Source organism: Macrobrachium rosenbergii, chromosome 12, assembly GCF_040412425.1.
Source record: "Macrobrachium rosenbergii isolate ZJJX-2024 chromosome 12, ASM4041242v1, whole genome shotgun sequence".
Classification (NCBI taxonomy): Eukaryota; Metazoa; Arthropoda; class Malacostraca; order Decapoda; family Palaemonidae; genus Macrobrachium; species Macrobrachium rosenbergii.
This window is the reverse complement of record NC_089752.1, coordinates 98,168,092-98,190,989: the sequence shown is the minus strand read 5'-3', so window position 1 is coordinate 98,190,989 and position 22,898 is coordinate 98,168,092. Positions and strand designations below refer to the sequence as shown.

Genomic DNA, 22,898 nt, shown 5'->3' with positions numbered 1-22,898 from the left:
AATACAAATCTCATCCAACAAAACACAAAGTCCCATGGTGGTCTGAAAAACTAACAGAATTAATAAAAATAAAACACCAAATTTGGAAGACGATTAGATAATTTAAATAGAAAGTTCAGTAAAATAAATAAAACATTACCGATATTAGAAGAAAATTTACAAAAACTGACTATATTATTATTAGAAATTGATACATTAAAACCTCTGTATAACAAAATATCTGCAAAATTTAACAGAGAAGTAATTCAAGGAAGAATCATTTCATGGAGGAAATATGCATCAGATCTCTCTAGTAATACTCCCATGCAAAAAATATGGGAAAATTTCAGGAAAATAAATGGCACCCATGTTAAACCACCTAGACATGCCATAATAAAAGATGGGAAAAGAATACTTGATCCAAAAGAAATAAGTAATGTAATAAGAAAATTTAGCAAAAGTAAGTAGTGACAACAATTTAGATGAGCATTTCCGTACAAAGAAAAATAGTATAGAATTAATAAAAATAAACTTTGAAACAATAGAAGATATATATTATAATAGAAAATTTAATATGGAAGAGTTAGAATTTGCTCTGTTGAACAGCAATAAATCTGCCCCCGGAGGTGACATATTTGTTTTGAAATGATCTGCCATTTAGGATCTTTGGCAAAGTCATATGCATTAGAGTTTTATAACCACTTATGGCTTCGAAATTTATTTGCTGATGAATGGCGTAAAGCTATAATTATTCCTATCCCCAAACCTGGAAAAGATCCCAGTAATGTAAACAATTACAGACCAATTTCTTTAACAAGTTGTTTATGCAAATTACTAGAGAAAATGGTAAATGCTCAACTAACATGGCACATTCAAGAAAATAAAATTTTGACTCCCACTCAGTTTGGGTCACAATGTAACAGATCTACATTGGATTTGCTGCCTAACTTGGAAGACCACATACGAAGAGGATTTAAACAAAAACAAATTACTATAGCTGTGTTTTTTGACATTGAAAAGGCATATGATACTACCTGGAGATATGCAATACTAAAAACGTTACATAAAAACAGCACCCGTGGACATTTACCTAGGTTTATCGAAAACTTTCTGACAAGTCACACTTTTCAAGTGAGAACTGATGATGTATTGTCATGTACATTTCCACTTCAAAATGGTGTTCCACAAGGAAGCGTCTTTAGTGGCACACTGTTTACTTTAGCAATAAATGATATCAGTAATAATCTACCAATCAGAATTAAAAGTAACTTGTACAGTATATGGATGATTTTGCCATATATTATTCAGCATCTTGCATAAAACATGCAGAGTGAATCATTAATAAAACTATAATAAAAATAGATGAATTGGCCTCGTCTGTAGGCTTTAAATTTTCTATACAAAAAACTCAAGCAGTAATGTTTTATAAAAATATAAAGTGGAAAAAAGGTGAAGAAATAGATTTAAAAATCAGAAATCATTCCATACCAATTGGCCAAACAGCAAAATTTTTGGGATTAGTATTTGATACTCACTTGAACTGGAAAGCCCACATAACATACATGAAATCAAAATGTAAAAGAGCATTAAACCTAGTTAAAAAACTATCAAACACTATTTGGGGAGCCGATAGACATACGCTTACTGTACTGTATAAAGCAACAGTGCTGTCTATCATTGATTATGGAAGCAAAATAATGGCTCAGCATTAGACACAACGCTGAAAATGCTAGACCCAGTTCATAATGAAGGCCATAGAATATGTTCAGGACCTTTTTAATCATCATCAAAATCATCTTTGCAAGTTGAATGTGGTGAAACTACCTCGCTTTCTCCATAGAGAGCTAGTAACAAGGAAGAGTGCTCTGAGAATTCAGACAAATGATTCTCCAACCAAAAAATTATTTGGATTAAGAGATGTGCTTATAAAAAGTCATCCACCTCCTTTCCCAGTTAAGAGCTAAAAGATTGGTTGAGTCACTAAATATAAATATGCAATTACCCTTAATAGTATAATTACCTTCTCCTTGGACAATGAATAAAATGAGAATGTGTACACACTTAAAATATTTATCAAAAAGTTATTCATATACCCCAGAACACCATAGACAACATACAATAGAACATATAATCCGAAAAGGTCCACATTACGCAATATACACCGATGGATCTAAGTCACAATACGGAGTGGGATATGCTGCAGTATCCCAAGACAAAACGTATCAGTTCTCTCTACCAGATAATGCCTCAGTATTTACAGCTGAGTTATGTGCAATAGCATCAGCCATAAAGATAATTAAAGAAACCTCATTTAATAATTTTGTCATTTATAGCGACTCCAGAAGTCCTGTAGAAGCCATTCAAAGCTATAATAAAAAAAATATTTTACAACAAATTAAGTTTTCACCCCATAAATTGTATAATAATGGAAAAAATGTTGAAATATGTTAGATCCCACCCATGTAGGGGTTAAAGGAAATGAAGAGGCTGATAAAGCAGGTAAAGAAGCAGTCCACATGACAAGAGCAAATGTAAACATCCCTATTAGTGACTATATAAGGTATATAAAAACAATCATCATTGTAAGTAAATGACAAAATATATAGAATGAAGAACCTGAAAATAATAAATCAAAACAGATAAAATACAGTGTTGGAAAATGGAGTTCATCATATCAGAGATAGAGACACACACAAGTAATTCTGATGCGTCTTCGAATAGGCCATATTCATTCGACACATGGACTCTTAATGAACAGCCCATGTGGCCCTCCTCTCGAATGCCCAGATTGCAAAGTGTTGATAACAGTTAAGCATGTACTGTGTGAATGTCCAAAGTATAACTTGCAGCAATTATCAAATTTTGGAAATAGACCAATAAAAGAAATTTTGTCGGAATCTTCACCATTTTCAGTAATACCCACTTCAATGTTCATGAGGAGCTGTGATATAATTGATAAAGTATAAAAAGCAAATAATAGAAATAGGAAAATCCTTAGGCATATAATGAGTTTTAAAACCCATAAATTTTTAAATTTTACTTAATTTATTTTGAATTTTAATATACCTTTTTAGTGAGTACAGTATATATGAAAACATGAGTATAAATGTGATTATTGTGTGAGTGTTCCAGTATGAGAGCGTATGCCTTTGTGCAGCTTTTAATTTAATTTTCATCACTACCGAGTGACCTATTTGGTCCCAGTGCTAAGCTTCTAGCCTAGACCTGTCATTTCAGCCAAATCCTTCAGGCCAGCCCTATGAGAGCTGATAGTCAGCTCAGTGGTCTGGTTAAACTATTTTAATAATAATAATAATAATAATAATATAGTTGTATATCAGAAGGTGGGCCGTCTACTGTGATTGGTGTCAATGGGATCACTCTCTCCAGTCAAAACTACTATTCAACAAGTAGTAGACTTCCTTATTTTCCCCCGTAGGGAGAAACTTTTCTTAGTATCAGCAATCAAGGGATACAGGGCTGCTTTAGGTTTAGTCCTATGTCTGAAAGACGTAAACCTATCTTCTTTGTGGGAGATTTCTATGCTTCTCAAGGGTTTTGAACAGTCCTGTTCCCGGAGAGCTCTTAAACCTCTGAATTGGGACCTAACACTGGTACTTAGCAGTCTCACTTGTAGTCCATATGAACCCTTAAGAGCTTGTTCAGACAGGAATTTAACTCTCAAGACAGTTTTCCTTTTAGCCTTAGCCTCTTCCAAGAGAGCTGTCTTTTGATGTTAAACACACAAGGGATCGGGGGTCAGTAGCCTTCGAATTTGTCCCAGAATTTGTGGCTGAGACTCAAAATTCACGATGACAGATTAGTCTTTCTCCATCCCTTCGCTTGCAGATTTTGTTGGTAATGTCCCCAAGTTAATTTTATGTCCTGTTAGGGCACTGCGTAACTACCTAAAAAGGACTCGATGTCTCAGACCGGGTTGTTGAAGACTTTGTTAGTGCAGACCAGATCAAGAAGGAAGTGTCCAAGAATACTGTCTCCTTTTTGGCTTTGAGAAGTAATTAAACAAACCTATACTACTTCTTCAAACTCAGAGGCCAGTTCAGTGCATGCAAGAGCATATGATGTTAGAGGTCTAGGCCCTTCCATTGCATTCAAAAAGAACCTGTTGATTCAAAGGATCTTAAAGGCTGGTACATGGCTATGCCAAACCACCTTCACATCCTTCTATCTGCAGGACGTTGCCCACAGGTCCTTGGACACTTTTTCCTTGGGTCTGGTGGTGGATGCTCAACAAGTTACGTAGCACATCTAGTGCCCCTAGTGGGACGGGACAGTTTGTATCTTACCTAAGATGTTGGTTTTGAAAGTGAGAGTGAATGGGATGGCTGGTCTTCTTCCTTTGTCTTTCTTTTTTCTCCTCTACCAGTGGGCAGTGGAGAGAAATTATCCACCGTGCGCTGGAATGGTCAGATACAGGTGAGTGTACAGCTCCTTTCCATTAGTTTTACTTGATTGTTCATACACAATACAAACTATTTTGTAAGCAAGTCCCTTCCTCTCTCTTACAAGGGGAGAGAGAGGAAATGATGACAAACAAGGCTGGTGGCTAATGTAGTTTTGTTGTCTCTGACAGTTAAAGTTCTTTATTTTCCTACAAGACACGGTGTAGCAGGGATTTCACATTGTCTCTTAACCCAGGTGTCTGGCTGACAAGTAACCTTTTACTTTACAATTGAGAGGCATGTGACTCCTTCCTATGTCCCTCTTTGACCAGGAAGTGAACCCAGGTGAACTGAACCTTCAGTCGGTTCTGAGGCTTTCTCTCTCCTCCTTCCAAGAGTAAGTCTCCATTATGCAAAGACCAAAGGTTTGTTCTGTATATGAACAAATGACAAATTTTAAATCAATTTGTATTTTTCATAAATAACAAACCTGCGGTCTTAACGTACATTGCCCACCTCAAGCCACCTCTCATATTTTACCCAGACTAGAGAAAACTAACACGATGCATCTGAGATGGGGGTATGGGAGGTTGGCTCCTCCTTCTTCTCACTGCCATCTTGGCTATCTCCCAGTGCCACCAATTTCCTTGTAACTTTTTTTGAACCAGACTCCAGCTGGCACTATAGAATTTTTCCCTTATGTTAAGACCACAGGTTTGTTATTTATGAGAGATACAAATTGATTTAAAATTTGTCATTTTTTAAAAACAGTCCAGTGAAATCATGTAACATCAAATCATGTAACATCAGTTTTGAACACTGCTGTACACAATACTGTTCTGTAAACATAGCTCAAGGAGGGAGTGGTTTGTAAACAAGATCGGCATCTTCCCTTAGTGGAGTTTGGGAGTAGTTTGGGTCATCTCTAATCACGACTTGGCTCATTTTAGTAACTTTTTAGCCTTTCAGGTTATGAACTTCAACAGGCATAAAGATAGTTAAATTGGAAGGTTTGTGTATGAGAAACACGTTCAAAATCTTGTTTTTAGTAAGTGAGGTCCATTTTTCATGATATGCCTAATACTGTACAATGATGTGAACTTATCCTTTAATATAAAAAAATATTTGTAAGTTAATTTGTGTCCATAGTATTGATTTATATGCCAGATTTTAAATATTCTCCTTGATGAAGTAGAGAGTACTTCATCATAGATTTTTAAGATAAGGAACTAAAATATATATTTTAAAATGCTGTTAACTAGTATTTGAGAATGTCAATTTAGCTGTTGGTATATATTTTCTTATTGGTTCTTTTCAGCATTGAAAACACTGATAATAATCAAGGAATTCCTGCATACCTGTTGAAAACAATCAAAGTCGAAGATCAGGAAGCGGACAACTCAGGGACTAAGAATACCTCCGGTGGAAAAAGTGTTTTAGAACTCTTAGAGTTGCAAATGAGAGCAAGGATTATCAAGACGATGCTAGAGAAAGGTGATGATGGAAAAGCTCTTACAGAAGATGCAATTGTAGCTTTGATGGGAACCACAGCACCAAGTCAGGTAGTAAATGCAGTCAGTGTAGTTAAGGTGGAAAAAGATACAGAAGCTGCTGAGGTTCAAAATATTAAAGATTACAGTAAAGGTGATAAGGAAATGGATAAAAAGAAGTCCACTGAGGAGAAAAGGCATAGAGATGATAATGGTAAACATAGCAGAAGCAGTCACAAAAAAGAACACCATCACAGGAGAGGAAGCAAACGGCAAAAAAGCACAGAGGTGATAGATAGTGAAGAAGAAAATGAAAAGAAGTCAAGAAGAGATAGAAGTTCAGAAAAGAGACTTCATAAGAAAAAGAAAATAACACGCAAGGAATTTGAAGAGAGAATGAAACGAGCAAAGAAAAATAGATCATATAGACAACGCAAATCATCAGAAGATGAAGAAAAAGTCAAGACATTGCAAAAAAGTGAAAGTGCTAAAAATGAAGAGCTTGGTACTGAAAATAAAGCAAAGGATGAGAACTTGCAAAATAATGACAAAAAGGGAGAAGATGGTGAAATTGAACCTGAGAAAGATAGTGAGGCAGTATCAGAAAGAGAGGAAGGTGAGGCTGTTTCAGAGAAAGAAGAAGGTGAATTAGACAGTGATGAGGAAGAGGAGGGAGCATGTAGTCCCAGCGATATTTCTAGTGCTAGTTATTACTCATCTTCACGAAGTTATACAAGTCGGAGTCGTTCAAGGAGCTACAGCAGGAGTTGGTCAAGGAGTCCTGTAAGAAAGAGGGGTAGGGGAAGAGGTAGAGGTAGAGGTAGAAGTAGAAGTAGAAGCTGGACCAGAAGTAGATCCCGATCTAGGAGTACTGACAGGAGGAAGAGGGATGTAGGAAGGACTTCAAAACGAACAAGAAGAGATAACCGTAATTCTGGGAGTGTAAAAATGAGTAGTGGCATTGTTTCATTACCATCCACTAGTAATAATAAGCAGCAAAAGGAGGAGGAAGACAACTGGGGTCAGAGTTGTGATATTGAATTTGTAGATTCAGAGGAAGATTTTGATGATAATGCTGCTGATTCTGCAAAGGCTACTGCTATAAACTCAAAGAAGCCATTGCCAATGAAAGGTCAGAATTCTGAAAGAGCAAGTATTAGTTTCTCATTTCAAAAGAAAACTGTGCCAAGCATTACCCCAAATGTTGATTTGGATGATTTGCCTTTGAAATCCAGTTCTCTTGGTATTGGCAAGGAAATAAAGATTTCAGATGAGGAAATCACACCTAATAAAGAACTTGAAGAACCTGATGAAATAATTAATTTAGATAGTCCAAAGATGCCTTCAGATGAAATTTTGATAAGTTCTGACAGTGAACAAGAAGTGAAAGATGTTGTAAAAGTGAAATCTGTTAGAGTTGAAAAACGAGAGCAGCTTCATGCAGCAAAGGTAGCTGAATTTTCTAAAGGAAAAGAAATAGCTATTCCCAGTGATGGTAGTGCTTATTTAGATAAGGCTGATGCTGTTGTGAGTAATGGCAATCAAGCCAGCGTGGTCACTTCTGAAGAAACAGAATTACGGGTTAGGACAAGGAGTAATGATGAGTTGAGCATACTTGGTAAATTATCCTTAGATCAGCGTGGCAGTGAGAAGCTAGATTTGATAATATGGAAAAATCAAAGGAAGATAGTATAAAAAGCTTTCCATGTGTCTCTAGTAATAGTGGTGTGGAGATTGGAACAGAAGCTTGTACTAAACAGGGAGATAGTGCTGTTGGAGAAAAGATTAATAAAAATGAAAAACTAGATGTCGAGCCTCTTAGAAGAAGTGAAGAGACTGGAAAGGTAGAGAGATATTTCGTAAACAATGTCTGTTCAGTTGGTGAAGAGGAAGATTTATCAGTTGCAAAACCTCTGAGTACTGTAAGTGAAAACAGTGGCAAGTTTTGTCAAATAGATGTTACTTCAGACAGTGATAAGACACAAGAAATTGTTTTACTAAAGAATGATGCACCAAATGTGTCAGAAAGTTTACATGGTATAGATGTAAAAGTAAATACTTCTGAGCAAGAATGTGAAAAAATATGCTTGGATATGAGTGAAACACTGGATAAAGAATGTGGTCAGCCATATGTAATCAGCAATGAAAGTGACTCAAAAAGTGAATTGACCAATAAACAAGCATTGTCTGGAGCATCACATGCAATGAGGGAAAGTGAACAGATTATTAAAACTGACATGCAGAAACCGCACGAAGTAAGGGCACAGAGAGTTATACTTGAACACTTACAGGACTCTTATAATGAAGAACAAGACAGTAATCAAGAGTCAAGCAGTGAAGACCAAGGAATTACTACTAAACCAAATGTAGAAAATGTTACCATTGACTTTTTCAAGGAAAAATCCCCTGCAGAAAAGGACAAATGTGAAGAATCCATTAATAACACAATGGAAGTTAATAAAGAAGCTCCAGCTGAAGTAAATAAAGAAAACAAACAAGAAGCAGGAAAGGGAGAGGACTTGAATGAACAAGAAAAAACAGGGGAAAGAATGGAAAATTACAATTGTGGCAAGAAAGAGAGAGGAAGTGAATACTTGGTGAGTAATGATGATTGTGGTATTAACAAACCTTCAACAGACGATTTCTATCGAGGGGCTGATGAACTTACTTTCAGTGATGATGATGATGGCACTTGTAGGAAAGAAGACTTGGAAGAAATGAATGAAAACAAGGGAAATGAACCAATCAGGATTAATATGGGACTTATTCGAAAGCACATTCCCCGGACAAAAAAAGCTGAAATGGAAGCTCCTGGTAAATCATGGACTAAAAAAGAAAAAAAGAAAAAAGAAAAACCAAAAGATGTGTTGGCTATGGAAGGCATTGGCCTCTTGAAGAAAACTCTCATAGAAAGTGTGCAGAGTCCATCATCCAGAGAAGAGGAGGAAGAATCACATATGGATCAGAAAGAAATTGGAGAACAAACAAACGATGATGATACATGCACTAGTTGGGGAATAAGTTCGGTCTCCTCCAAAGAAGAGACATCCATGGATTCTAGAGTACCGAGTCCAAAAGAAAATGCTGCAGACAAAATTGATGCATCTCCTTCAAGTGAAAATTATGAAAATATTGAGATGCCTGTTACAAGTTCAGACCAGAAGAAAAATAGCCAGAATACTGAAATTATTGGAGTAATTGAAGCCATTTCTCAATCTGATGTGAATCAGATGGATGACATTGATATAGGAGGATCTAGCTGGAGTATGAGATGGCTGCAAAGTGAAAAAGTTCAGAAAGTTGTGTCTAGTAGCAAAATGTTGAGTCGTGTAAGGAAAAAAATACAAAAAAAAGATAAGGCTACTAAAGTAGTAACAACAACTGAAAAACCTTTTATACCAGCAAAAAAGATTCCTGACCCAGTCGTGCCAATCATTGGGAGCATTGAAGAATATGAACGTTTATTTGGAATGAAAGCAAAGAAACCCAATGATGAACCTGCAGACCCTGCAGATGGAGCAGTTCAGGCAAGTCATACCTCTGGAAAAGAATTTGATCAACCTTCAAGTGAAGCTGTTCAACAACCCCAGAAGAAGCGAACAAACTTTGGGTCAGATGATGAGGGTGAAGACAGTGAGGAAGAAGCATTGTGGTCCAAGATATTAGGGAAATGATTTTAGGTACAGGGTTTCATTAGTATCATTATAAACGTTTGCTGAAATTGTTGTAATTTTGACACGGAATTTACACTATTTTTTGTAGTTCATTAGTGCTTTTCCCAAAAATTTTATTAAAATAAGGTAACTAGTAATGGTACTATTTTCTTTTTAGGAAGTCATATCATTATTATGTAGTTGTACAGTGGACAAACCTTTTTAGTTATACCTTATGCCATTACATAGCAAGACCAGACAGCCAAAAGATAAAGTAATTTTTTTTTTAAAGAGGAGTAATGTTTTCCAAAATAGGTCCCTTACCAGTCGAAGACTCCTGCTCAGTAATCACCTATCAACCTTCACTTAGCGTATTCATATCAATGTTGATCAGTTGTGGCCATTGTAAGAGTACCTGTTCAAGTATTAATGGTAGGCTCTAATAACTTCTGAGTTTTGTTCAGTATGGACTTCACTCCTTTTCCAATTACCACACCTGCTGTGGTTATATACAACCTCTGTTTTCTGACCAGGAGAAGACCATTAATTTCCAGAGAATTCTTAAATGGCAAGATCTGTTTTCGTGACATATTATATGGCCCAAGGTATCATATGGAATTTTCTCATAATGCTGTGCTCCCTAAAAATGTTAGTAGTGTTTTTTATATGTAATTCCCAACTCTGACTCTAAAATATCTCTAGGATAATAAACTATATAAATCTTTTATTTCCTTTTCCCATATTTTATATAATTGTTTTATTATGCCAAAATGCCAAGTTGTCATAAAAACCATAGTTTGACATTGATTAGTAAAACTCTTCTGGATTTTGATAACTTTAGCAAGGGATTTAGTGCAGATTTATTTTCCTTGAATCTTCTTCATTTTACGTGCTTTTTCCCATTTTTATATGGGGTATGCACGATGCCTTCTTTACGAAGGACTTTTGATTTGGCGTTGGGGTAGGCCGTAGCCTCGATCGGCTGCCCTGCCTGACATCGCTTAGATCCCGGTAACGATGTGTACGTGTATATTACCAATCACCAGCTCCCTTGAATCCAAATTGGTAATTTTTTCCATCAGCTGACAGACACAACTGGTGAGGGCTTTTGGTTGGTAATTTCCATGTAAAGAGGCATCCTTTATCAGGCATTTTTTATTTGGATGATCATTGCCATTTTCCAGTTCTTTGGCAGCATCCCAAATTTCATTGGTAACATCCAAAAAAAAAAAATTCCTTGAATTTTATGGGAAATGCTTTAGCATTATGTAAAAAATTGTATCTTCACCGGGGCCAGACGTATAGTTTTCTGTGAGGCATTTTGCAATTCTCACAATGCGAATTTAGCTTTGTAAGAATCTTTATTTTCAGTCTGATCATGAGAAATCTGAGCATTCTGAATGTTTTGAAATTTTGGAGAATACAGTAATACCCCGAACTTGCGCGATTCGAGTTGTGCGAATTCACAGACACTAATTTTTCATTGGAACCTAACTAATTGTCATACACAAGTTTTTCACAGACACACGAACACTGAGAACCCTGCAAAAGTGTTTATAGTTAATTTTTTATATAACTTATAAGTTTTCAAGCTTTTATGTGTAAATTAAATAACATTAAATATTAAAAGTAATAATCTCTCTCTCTCTCTCTCTCTCTCTCTCTCTCTCTCTCTCTCTCTCTCTCTCTCTCTCTCTCTCTCTCTCTCTCTTTTACTGAGATGAGAGAATTTTTATGGTACATGTATACAGGTATGTTTATTTGTTTTGTATGATAAATAAAATTTTTTACCTAATAATAAGTACAAATTTTCAAATATTAATAAGAATAATAAGATTAAACAATAATAATAATAATATTATAACTGTAATTACAAAATTCGTATTATTTTAAACAAACAAATTCTCTCCCTCATCTTTTGTAAGAAGCTCGAAGGCAAAAGCTGTCAGACATGTCATTTAACATGACAAGAAGGGGGAGTGTTGCTGATCAGGGGTCAAAGTTCTCTCTCTCTCTCTCTCTCTCTCTCTCTCTCTCTCTCTCTCTCTCTCTCTCTCTCTCTCTGTCCATGATAATTCATAAAAAAATTTCACTCTCGTAAGTAAGGACAGCTGTTATCTCTCTCTCTCTCTTGTTTGTAGTTAGTGCAACTGTTTCTTTGTATGTCTTTAACTGTACACAAGATCATTTTAAATTGATCTAATTTTACCTTTACTCTCTACAAACTGTACGCTGTTCTAAAACATACAGACATAGAGCATTTCAAAGCAAAGAGAACGAGACAGAATAAAGGAGTTTTTAAAAACGAGGTTGAGAAGACCTCTAAAAATAGATTGTTGGAGTGGGGGGAGAGAGAAATAGTATACTAATGTTTACACTCCTATATTCTTACGTTAACCATTTATTTCTTTTTTTAAGGGTAATGTATTAAGCTAACTTTTAAATGAAATTACAGTAACTTTAATTTCATTTAAAAGTTAGTTTAATACTGAAATTCCGTCTTTTGAAATCTAACATGAGAATAACTTTCTCTCTCTCTCTCTCTCTCTCTCTCTCTCTCTCTCTCTCTCTCTCTCTCTCTCTCTCTCTCTCTCTCTCTGTTAATTTATAAATAATTTAATTTGATATTTCAAGTAAGGACAATCTCTCTCTCTCTCTCTCTCTCTCTCTCTCTCTCTCTCTCTCTCTCTCTCTCTCTCTCTCTCTCTCTCTCATGTGTTATTCTCTCAGTCTCCGTAATAATTGATAAATAATTTCACTTGCTTAAGTAAGGACAACCCATATCTCTCTCTCTCTCTCTCTCTCTCTCTCTCTCTCTCTCTCTCTCTCTCTCTCTCTCTCTCTCTCTCATAGTTAGCTCTCACACATTTTACAGCTTATTATTTCTCTGTACGTCTTTACCTGTACAACAGATAGTTTAAATTGATCTAATTTTACCTGTACCTTCTATGAAGTGTAAATGCGATATTGTGGCAAATACATTCCAAAACATAGAGACATAATAACTAAGAGTTGTATTAGTCAAAATAAAAAATGCTGTTTGTTCATGAAAAAGCATTTTAGAACCAAGAGAAAGAGATGTAGAATGAAGTTATTAAAAAGAGGTTGAGAAGACTTCTAAAAATAGATCGGTCAGAAGGGGAGACAGACGGAAATTCTCCTCCAGCTCTATTTTTATGTCAACCATTTATTTCTTTTTTTAGGGGTAATGTATTTAGCTTACTTTTAAATGAAATTACAGTAACTTTAATTTCATTTAAAAGTTAACTTTATAATTTGGGAGCATGATTAGGGTCATATTTCGTGTTTAAACTTTACAAATAAGCATTTATTAGCATTTTTAGAGACAATGCCAAACTTACGCGAAAATTCACCTTGCACGAGGGGTTCTGGAACGTAACATCGTGTAAGTTCGGGGTATGACTTCTTAACGTCTGTGCAAGACATGTTATATAACGCCGTCCATAGATGTGTTCAGTTCAAAGCTATGGCTAATTGTTACATAGACTGTAATTTCCCAACAAAATATTTTTGAGAAATGCTCTTATAATTTTTCTGCAACTTCTTCAATTTTTCTGCAACTTCTTCAGTTTTGGTAATATTTCGCTTTATTTTAAGAATAGACTAAGGTTCAGAAAAGAATTTCCTGTTAAGTTTATATTCTTCCAAACTACACAGGAATGGCATTTTTGAACGTATGTCACTGATATAAAGCTCATATTCTCTCTTGACTTTTTTGAAAAATCTGTTTTGTTTGGTCACAGCATGTTTGTATGTAAGCTCTGATTGTGCAAAACTGCCTTTTTATATTTTTCATAGAATTTTATTGATTGATTGACTGATTATGAAATTTAGGTCTTGAAGACCAAGCACCGGAACCCATCACGGTTATTCAGCGCCATAATGGAGGTGAAATATATAAATTAATGATATGATTGATTATGAATATGTGAATGATGGCATACTAGTAAAATTCAGTGTTAAAATATGAACGTAAAAATGAAGAATGATATTGGATAGAACCAAGAAAAATAAAAATATATTAAACTTTTATATTCAAAATATATACTTAGTATATAAAATAAATATGACTAAAATCTTTATTAAATGTACCAAGATCATATCTCATTAAAATACCCAGATTCTTTCAGATAACCTAAAAGGTTATCTACCTCAATGTCATCATTTAAAATTTCTAAAATAGTCTTCCCAGTTAGTAAGTACTTTGCCCTAAAGCGATTAAATTTAGGATAGTGCACCAGCATGTACTCAACAGATAGCTGACCACCACAGTGAGCACAAACTGGGGCACTGGTTCCCTCTAAAATATAGCTATGAGTGAAGCAGGTATGGCCAATCCTAAGCTGTGTTAGGATGATCTCAAATTTTCTGTTACGATTAAAACCCGAACTCCAAAAATCGATACTTTTTCTAATGTTTCTGTACTTCCTATTTGTGGGTAAAATGGGGGAAGTCCATCTCTGCTACCATTTTGTACAAACGTATCGTCTGATAACTGGACGCATATCTAAATGTGGCACCTTATTAGTTAAGAAACCACATCTTGCATCATCCTTTGCTTTACTATCAGCCAGTTCGTTCCTTTCTAGACTAGTGTGCCCAGGAATCCAACAAGACTTTACTGATTTGTGGCAAACAGAATGGTAAAAAAGCCATTCCTGAGCCTTTTGAATTAAGGGATGGGTAGGGTTATACTTCTTTAGGGCTTCTAAAACACTCCTTGAGTCACTATATATTACTGTGGATTTAAATTTCTTATCAGATGCAAGATTTAAAGCATCAACTATGGCTGTTGCTTCAGCAGTGAATATGGATGAGGAGTCTGATAATTTTTTTATATATGATTCCCCCTCACATGCCACTGCACATCCTACTCCATTTCCGAATTTGATCCATCAGTATAGATTTTCATGTCATTTATATGCCTCTCATCATGCTCCAAAAACTTGTTTCTGACTTCTTCCAGATGATCTTTCTTCTTTGTCTCTTTAATGCAGACATCTATTGCTGGAATAAACCATGGAGGGATAGCAGGATGTTTTAACTTGTAGGATCTTTTGCATTTTTATGCTTTCATCCTCCAGTTCACCCAGCTGTCTGATTTGAAATGGTACTGAAGATCTAGGTCCAAAAAGACTTGAGTCACACTGTTTTAAGATCTCAAAAGAAGGATTCTCCTGCGAGCTTTTCAGCCACATGGTGTGTCTCAGACGTAGCTCATGCCTCCTTAAGTCCAGTGGTAGCTGATGGGAGTCGACATAAATACTCTCAGTGGGTGAAGTTCTAAAAGTGCCAGTGCAGATCCTTAGCCCCATATTATGCACAGCATCCAATTCCTTAAGTTTAGTCTTTGAAGCAGATGAGTATACTAGGCAGCCATAGTCTAACTTAAATAAACATACTGCATTATAAAGCCTTAACAATGATTTCTTATCAGCAACCCAATTAAAATTAGATACTACTTTTAAAATATTTAGTGATCTCTGTGCTTTCCTTTTTAACTGGTCAATATGATTATTCCAAGTGAGCTTTTCATCAAAGACCGTTCCTAAAAATTTTACTTCAGTAGAGTAAGGTAAAATAATTCCATTTAAGGTAAGAGCTGGAATGGTTTCCTTAGTTTGGCGTCTGCAGAACTGAACAGCGACAGTTTTAGACTCTGAAAATCAAAACCCTTGCTCATTAGCCCACTTGCTAACTTTATCGATGGTTCTTTGCATGAACCTGCTAGTAGATGCTGCATCATATCCTGTGCAGTACAGAGCCAAATCATCTACAAATAAAGAGCCTTTTACTGGTGATGATATCTTTTCTAATACTCCATTAATGGCAATAGCAGAGAGTGACACTAAGGACACTACCCTGAGGAACTCCCTCTTCTTGTAAAACAGGTTGTGATACATGATTCCCAACTCGTACCTTTATATATCTTTCTGATAAAAACGAATTTATAAGTTTGATCATTGTTCTTTTAATGCCCATCTTATACAACTTTTTTATAACTTTTTTATAATACCATAATGCCATGTGGTGTCATATGCCTTTTCCAAATCAAAGAAAACTCCTATTGTTTGGCTCTGTTTAGCAAAACCTTCTTGTATTTGGTTTGAGAGCCTGAGCAAGGGATCTAAAGTAGATCTGCTTTTCCTAAAGCCAACTGGAATGGAGAAAGCAATTTGTTTCTAAATGCCGTACAAGCCTGGTGTTAATCATCTTTTCCATCAGCCTACAAACACAACTGGAGAGAGCTATTGGTCTGTAGCTGCTGGGTAAAGTAGGATCCTTGTTTGGTTACTTCATATGGAAGATTAATGATAATTTCCATCTCTTAGGAATAATACCATTTTCCCAGATTTCATTTATTATATCTAAAAGAAATTTCTTTGACTTTTCTGGGAGATGTTTCAGCATTTCATTAAGTATTTTATCTTCACCAGGGGCTGATGGTTTGTTATTCTGCAAGACATCTTTGAGTTCCTGCAGTGTAAATTTTGCATTATATGGTTCAAAATTATTTTCACCTAAATCAAGAGAAATCTGGGCATTTGTAACGTCTTGGAATTCTAGAGAGTAGTTCTCACTATTCGATATTCTCGAGAAATGCTCTCCTAATTTTTCTGCAACCCTCTCTGGTTGGGTGATTAGGTCACCATTTATCTTAATAGTGGGGAAGATAACAGAAAATTCGTGCAAATGATGATACAAGCATCAAATTTGGCACTAGTGTCCTCCAAGGCATACTAGTCAAATCTGCCCGATTGGCCAATTTCAAGATGGCCGCCAAAATAACCACCCGAAGCAGATGTTTTGCTTAGAAATATTTGTAGTTGTCTGATTTTCATGATCTAAGTGTGGATTCCTATGTTTTGAAGCTTGCTGAACTATATTTTCCTGTTTAAAAAGCACTCTGAGACATATTTCTCAAGATGACCACCAAGATGTTTGTCTTTCTTTGCATAAGTTTTATCCCAGCTAGTATATTTTCAAAGTTATGCATACCGTGCTGCTGTTTCTCGATCTGCTACTGTTCACATATGCAGCTGCAGAGTGATGTGCAGGGAAGCTCTGCCTGAGAGAACTTGCATCTTCCTTTGCAAACCTTCTTACAGGAGCACTTTGTCAATTCTTGACAGCTTGCTGCAATCGGTGGTAGTGTTGTCCAGTGTATCTGCCATGCTTCTCCTTTCTGTGTGCACCCCCATTCAGCTGGACTGCTCATGTGTGGATTACAGTGGGTTGCCTGGCCCCAGATGATCCCAGCCTGGGAGGCTGCACACTTTGCATGTTCTCCGAGGGCTGCCTGTGTTGGTGGAATTGAGTTGTACGACCTCTGCTTGCAGGCAAACAGCTCTAGTCTTGCTTCATCCACACCAGTGGCTGCACTTGATCTGTCGTACATGAGGACAACGGATCTTTCCAGCCTGTGCATGTCAAGATCACGAATCAATGTTGGATGCTGGCTGAGATTGATGAATGTTTTAGTAATATCATCAAATACATTCCAAGTCTGCCATGCAGATTTCTTCGCTTTCCCACGGAAGGCAGACACAATGTCACATCCAGTGAATGCGTGAAATTAGGGAATCCCTCTAGCTTTCTCAAGCCCAATTGCAGAAACTACCGCATACTAATCCATCACATGTGGGCTCCTTGGCCAAAGGCAATCCACATTTTTGAAGACCTAGTTTCTGAAAGGATGGCAGTACAGATATTGCTATGACTAGCACATCTGTGTCATTAGCCTTGATGATTATAGACTTGCTCCCGTCAGTCGTTGCATCCCTAGCGTGAACAAATATTCGACTGTCAGCTTCTTCATGACGACATGGGGACAGCATCCAGAGACTTCACTGTGTTGCTAATGGCATCCTCTCCTTTTGTGACGATGACTGTGCTTGTCGTTTCTGCTTCACACATCTTTTCGGCCAGGAAGTGACAGTTCAGTCTTGTTGCTGGGGTCACAAAGGAAGCTTTGCCAGTTTCCTGGTGTCTTGCCTGTTTTTGTCACTCTTCTTCTGATTCCTTTCCCCCTTTTTGACCTTGTCTCTGATTTCAGACTTTATATCTTGTATACATCAAAGACTACATCCACCTGCTGATACCGAGCACCATAGGATTCCACCTTTGGGATGATGTCTTCTTTGGCATAGTCATTAAATGTCTTTGAAATACATGGAGGTGAGGCACTGATAAGTGCTGAGCCATCAATGATGATTGTATCTCCCTTTGGTTCTCCCACTGGGGCATTCACTTGCGCTTCAAGAATTTCAATCAGCTGTGACTTCTGACACGTATGAAGCTTGCCGCTGTCACTGAGAGATGCAGGGTATGACTGATTCTCGTGCTTGAAGAATTCTTGCAAGTCACACTGTCTGTTCTGGCTTGAGATGAACAGTCGCAAGAATAACTGACAGTCATCTTTTATGACTTTCTCCTTAGAAATTCCCTCAGCCTGTTCTTGTTTGAAGAATGAAACAGGGTTCTTCTTGACTGGATGATAGAAAATGGACACACTTGTACTGTGTAAAGATGTTTCAGCTGTGGTCGCAGTCGGATTATGATCTATGTTGTCTTTCTCAAGACTGGGGGACAGATTACTCCATCTTCCACATACCGTGCAACAACTGCTTCTCCTAACTGTGCTGAGATTTCTAGGGCTCAGTCATATGATATGCTGAGCCCATTCTCATAGAGCATTTCAATTATTTGTCTCTTCCTCATCCTGGCAAACACATACAGGCCCATGTAGACTGCACAATGTGGCTCCCGGTCCTTGGAATGCCTGTGGACATCCGTTCCTTCCTTGTATTTGGCGAAGCAGTTGTACTGTAGAAGTTGTGATATAGCAAAGTCTGATTTCTGCGCTTCATGATGGAGTTGGGACTTGATGTCTGCACCATGTTCGATCATGCGTACAAACTGAAGCAGTGATGGTGGCACAACCTGTTCTAAGTCTTTGTCATGAAAATAGCTGCTGAAATTCGACTTCTGACGGAGCATGTCTTGTCTTATTATCCCAGCGGCTTTTGCTAGATGGATTGCTTCACCATAACGGGATGCTTCTGATAGGATTGAACCTACATCAGTTTCAACAGCCAACAGAACTTCTTGTCCTTGGCGATTAGCTTGCAGCTGTGGAATGTGCAAAAGCAGCTGATCCTTGAGTTGAGTAGGATGAACATCAGGCAAGTCAACACCAAGCTGTTCCAGCCTCTGCTTGTAAAGCTTGGTCAAATCAGCAAGCTTGAAAATCGGTCTCTCACTGGCATTTTTCATCGCACAGATGTAGGTGACTAGTTCAGAGAAAGCAATTGGATATGCATCCTTCCAGTGTTCCTGTGCTTTGTCTTGCTCCCACACCTTTAGGTATGCCCGTTCTCGGTTATACAATGCCACCAAACAGCTGGGGCATATTTCACTTCTTGGGCTACGACATCTGCACTTAGTTTGGCGAGGAGTTTTGTATAACTGAATGTTTTGGCACATTCATTTATTCTCCTGTTCACTTGCATTTTCATTGCTTCTCTAAGCTCCCCTCCTTCAGTTTCACAGAAGCAGCATTCTTTTGTTTTAGTTTCTTGGAGCTTTCGTGGAATCTTACTTCTACTGCCCTCATCACTAGTACCTACATGACTTGCTCTATTTTCAGCTCGGTGTAACTTTGTGTTGTTGAACAGAAGCCTGCAACTCTCATGATATTGTGCCTTATTTTTTCTCAACGTTTCCTCTATCCCAGAACCTTCATCAAGTCTTGCAGCGTCTAGCTTGATTGGTAGAGCATTGAGTGAGTGAAACAGGAATATTATTTGCCAGGTTCGTATATCCATCACCCCCTCTTCTGGCAGGATTGGCCTGGGGAGATTTTAGATCTTTCTTAACCTCCTGACATAGGCAACACTTGGTTCAATCTGTTTTCCATGATCGTCCAGTAGAGTTCACATCCATGATTACGATGACGTTCAGGGTCAAGGGTTTATCCTTTTACCACCCTGTACATGTAATAGTATAATAGGCCTCTTATGTCCTGTAAAATACAATAGGTGCTTTCCTGTATGGGATACAACTAGTTTCTTGCACTGTACCATACTCCTAGTCCGATCATTCATCCAGTGTCATAAGTCCCGGGCGATCTGTACACCATCCAGATAACTAAAACCCTGTCATCCTTTGTTTGGTTCTCCTGCGCTGGCACGTCCTGTCCATTCAGGTGCGGCTGCCTAACTGATTTGGGGTTGATTAGGCAGCATTTGGGATACTAGTAGGTTGTTGCAGTATGATGCCAACATAAATTTCCTACTTAGCTGACACTGAACCCCATGCTGAGTTTCACAGCAGTGATGTCACCAATGTGCCTTGGTAGTGCCTGACAATCGCTCCTTTAATACAGTGCCTTAACCATGTTATAAACTAGAAAATATACATCAGCAGGCTTAAAAACATAGGAATCCACACTTAGATCATGCAGTTCAGACAACTACAAATGTTTCTAAGCAAAACATCAGCTTCGGGTGGTTATTTTGGTGGCCATCTTGAAAAATGGCCGCCATTTTGGATTTTCAATTGCCAATTGGACAGATTTGATTAGTATCCCTTGGAGAACAATTGTGCCAGATTTGATGCTTGTATCAAGATTTGCACAATTCTCCTAAAAAATTACTCTTATCCGCCCCACTATAAGGGTAGGCAGAGGTTCAGGGACAAACTTGCCATTTAGTTTTTAATTTTCTTCCAAATCATTTTGGATGGTGTTTTTGAGCTAATGCCATTAATGTAGTATTATCCATGACTCTCTTTTTGCTTTTTTAAAATATTTAATTTGCTTGGCCACAGCACATTGGTAAATAACTTTGGCTTGGGCAGTTCCACTCTTCTTATACTTTTTGTAGAATTTTCTAGTGATCTTTCTCATACTACTGCAGGTTTTGTTCCACCAAGGAATTGCTTCCCTTTTGTTGTTGGAGTAGAGGCAGTTGCACTGTTGATGGTGGTGTCATTGAAGTAATTATATGCCTCTGAGATGGATGGAAATGATTTTACATTCTTCTAAATGAGAACAGATTCACTAAATTCCTTCCAGTCTGCTCCATCTACCTTCCATTTAGGAGGTGACTCAGAGGGTTGATTCTTAACTATTTTTATATGAATTGGGAAGTGGTCACTCCCATTTAGATATTCATTTACTGACCATTCATAATAAATGTGAACACTAGATGAGCAAAAGCTCAGATCGATAGCTGAATAAGTATTGGTGTAGATATTATGGTAGGTCATGGCTCCGTTATTGAGTAATAGTGATATTATGATCATCCATAATACCCTTCAACATCCTACCCTTGGCATCTGTCGTGTTCCCACCCCATATGGGGTTGTGAGCGTTAAAATCACCAAGGAGGAGGAAAGGACTAGGAAGCTAATTGATCAGTAAATGAATAGCATTGTAAGTGAAGTCCAAATTAGGAGGAAGATAGATGGAGCAAACTGTAATTTGCTTGTCTAAAATGAAAGTTACTGCTACAGCTTGGAGATGAGTATTAATTGATAGCACGGAGTGTTGCAACGACTTATGCTCAATAATTGCTGCACCTCACTTGGCTCTATCTCCGATTGATGGTGGAGAATTATATATGCTGTAATTTAACCCCGGATTATATTGTGTGCTTCCAAGCTTAGTTGCCTGGAGACACACAATACCTGGGCTATGGTCACTGAGCAATACCTTCAGCTCTTCACTTTGAGCCTAAGACTTCTACAGTTTCATTGTAGTATTGACATGAAAACTTTTTTTTGGGCTTGGTGGAAGGCCCTTTGGATGGAGCCTTCTCATTTACTCTCTTTTGTTTATGAGTATTATCAAGAGATGATTTGGAAAGGAAGGGTCTTGACAGTTTTGGTTTATTATCTGTTGATTCACTGGTGTCATTTTGTTTCCCTTTCTTGTCAATTTGTTTAAATTCAGGCTGGAGTTCTTGCATCAAGCTTAGTACTTTGTATCTACTACTAAGTGATGCATGTTTAATTGGAGGAGAGGATGAGGGGGAATGTCTCCTATTTTGGTGCTTTTGCTCCTTAGTCTCCATTAGGTCAGGCAGAGACTCTGTCTGAGACAATTCCAAGGTGGCTAGGTTAAGTGCCATCTTATCCCCCTTGGAGGCTTGTGCTCTAGCCTCAACAGGCCAAGCACCTGACCCAGATGGCTGGGCCACTACCACAGGGGACGATGCACCTACATTAGAGGGTGCTGCCACTGCACCCCTAGTGGTAGATAGGGGTTGTGGCATAAGAACTTAAGCATAGCTCCTAGGTTGTTGTCCTAATTGTCTTTTTGCAAAACCGATACTTATATGCTCTGCATTGTAAATTTCAGTTTTTGTGATTGGATTTATGTTCCAGTTAACAATTAACACATTTTGCTTTTCTATTACATTCGTCATCATCATCATGGGCACCAGAGCAGTTTATACAAATTTTAGCATTTTTGCAGTTTTTTGATGGGTGGCAAAACTTAAAGCAATGATAATGATAAAATTCATTGGTCTTTGCTGGAAAGGACATATTCATACCCTTTCATTTTCAGATGTGACATGAGAAGGTACTTCAGAATCTACAAAGGTTAAAATGGTCATGTTGGCAGTAGCTGCCTTTTTCACTCTCCAAACTGAAGTGGGACTCATTTCTAGAATTTCTTCTTCTATTATGTCATAAAGGTCTTTATCAAGTAGTACCCCTCTCCCATAACTAAAGCTCAAGTGGCGCTTGATCTTTATAATCATTTCATAATTTTTTATGTCCAACAAGGTCACCATATATGCTTGGGTTGTGGATTTGGCATGAATAAGAATGGTGTTCTTCCCAAAATGAGAAATATCACAAGTCTTTATTCCTCCCACCTTTTTCCAAAAAACCTGCAAAATTTATAGTAGTTATAATTCTCCTCCTTGGCTGAAGCTACCACCCACATATGAGGTTTAGGAGTCCATACTTCTGCATTCTGGTTTCTCTCTGGTTTATCCTGAGCCCATTTAGATGGCACATACATGTCCATGTCTTTGGAAACTTTGTCTGTTAAGGCTCCTCGTACTGTAGCTTGACTGTTTGTTTGGCACTTATTATATTACTAGCCTTTAGAGCCTCATCATGGCCACTAAAGGTCACCCACGCATCTGATTTAGATTCCATATCAATAAAGTTCAACCTGATTTCTACAACAGTTCCAAATGATTTCAGAGCTGTCGAGATCATTTCATAATCACAACAGTATTCTCAAATTTTTCAAATTTTGGATGAAGACATCTTAGAGAAGTCCGTGTCCTTGCTTGAAGTCGTCATCAATGAAGCATGGCTAGAGGGTCCAG

General features: G+C 37.4%; 1 protein-coding gene across 1 annotated transcript in view; it reads left to right on the top strand.

Annotated features, from left to right (window-relative positions):
• The window catches only part of LOC136843779 (myb-like protein X), a 219,032-nt gene extending 209,352 nt beyond the window's left edge, over window positions 1-9,680 (top strand). The window contains 2 exon segments of the mRNA XM_067112488.1: window positions 5,701-7,558; window positions 7,561-9,680. Coding sequence (XP_066968589.1) covers window positions 5,701-7,558; window positions 7,561-9,546 — 3,844 coding nt within the window. The 3' untranslated portion in view covers window positions 9,547-9,680.
• The last annotated feature ends 13,218 nt before the right edge of the window (window positions 9,681-22,898 follow it).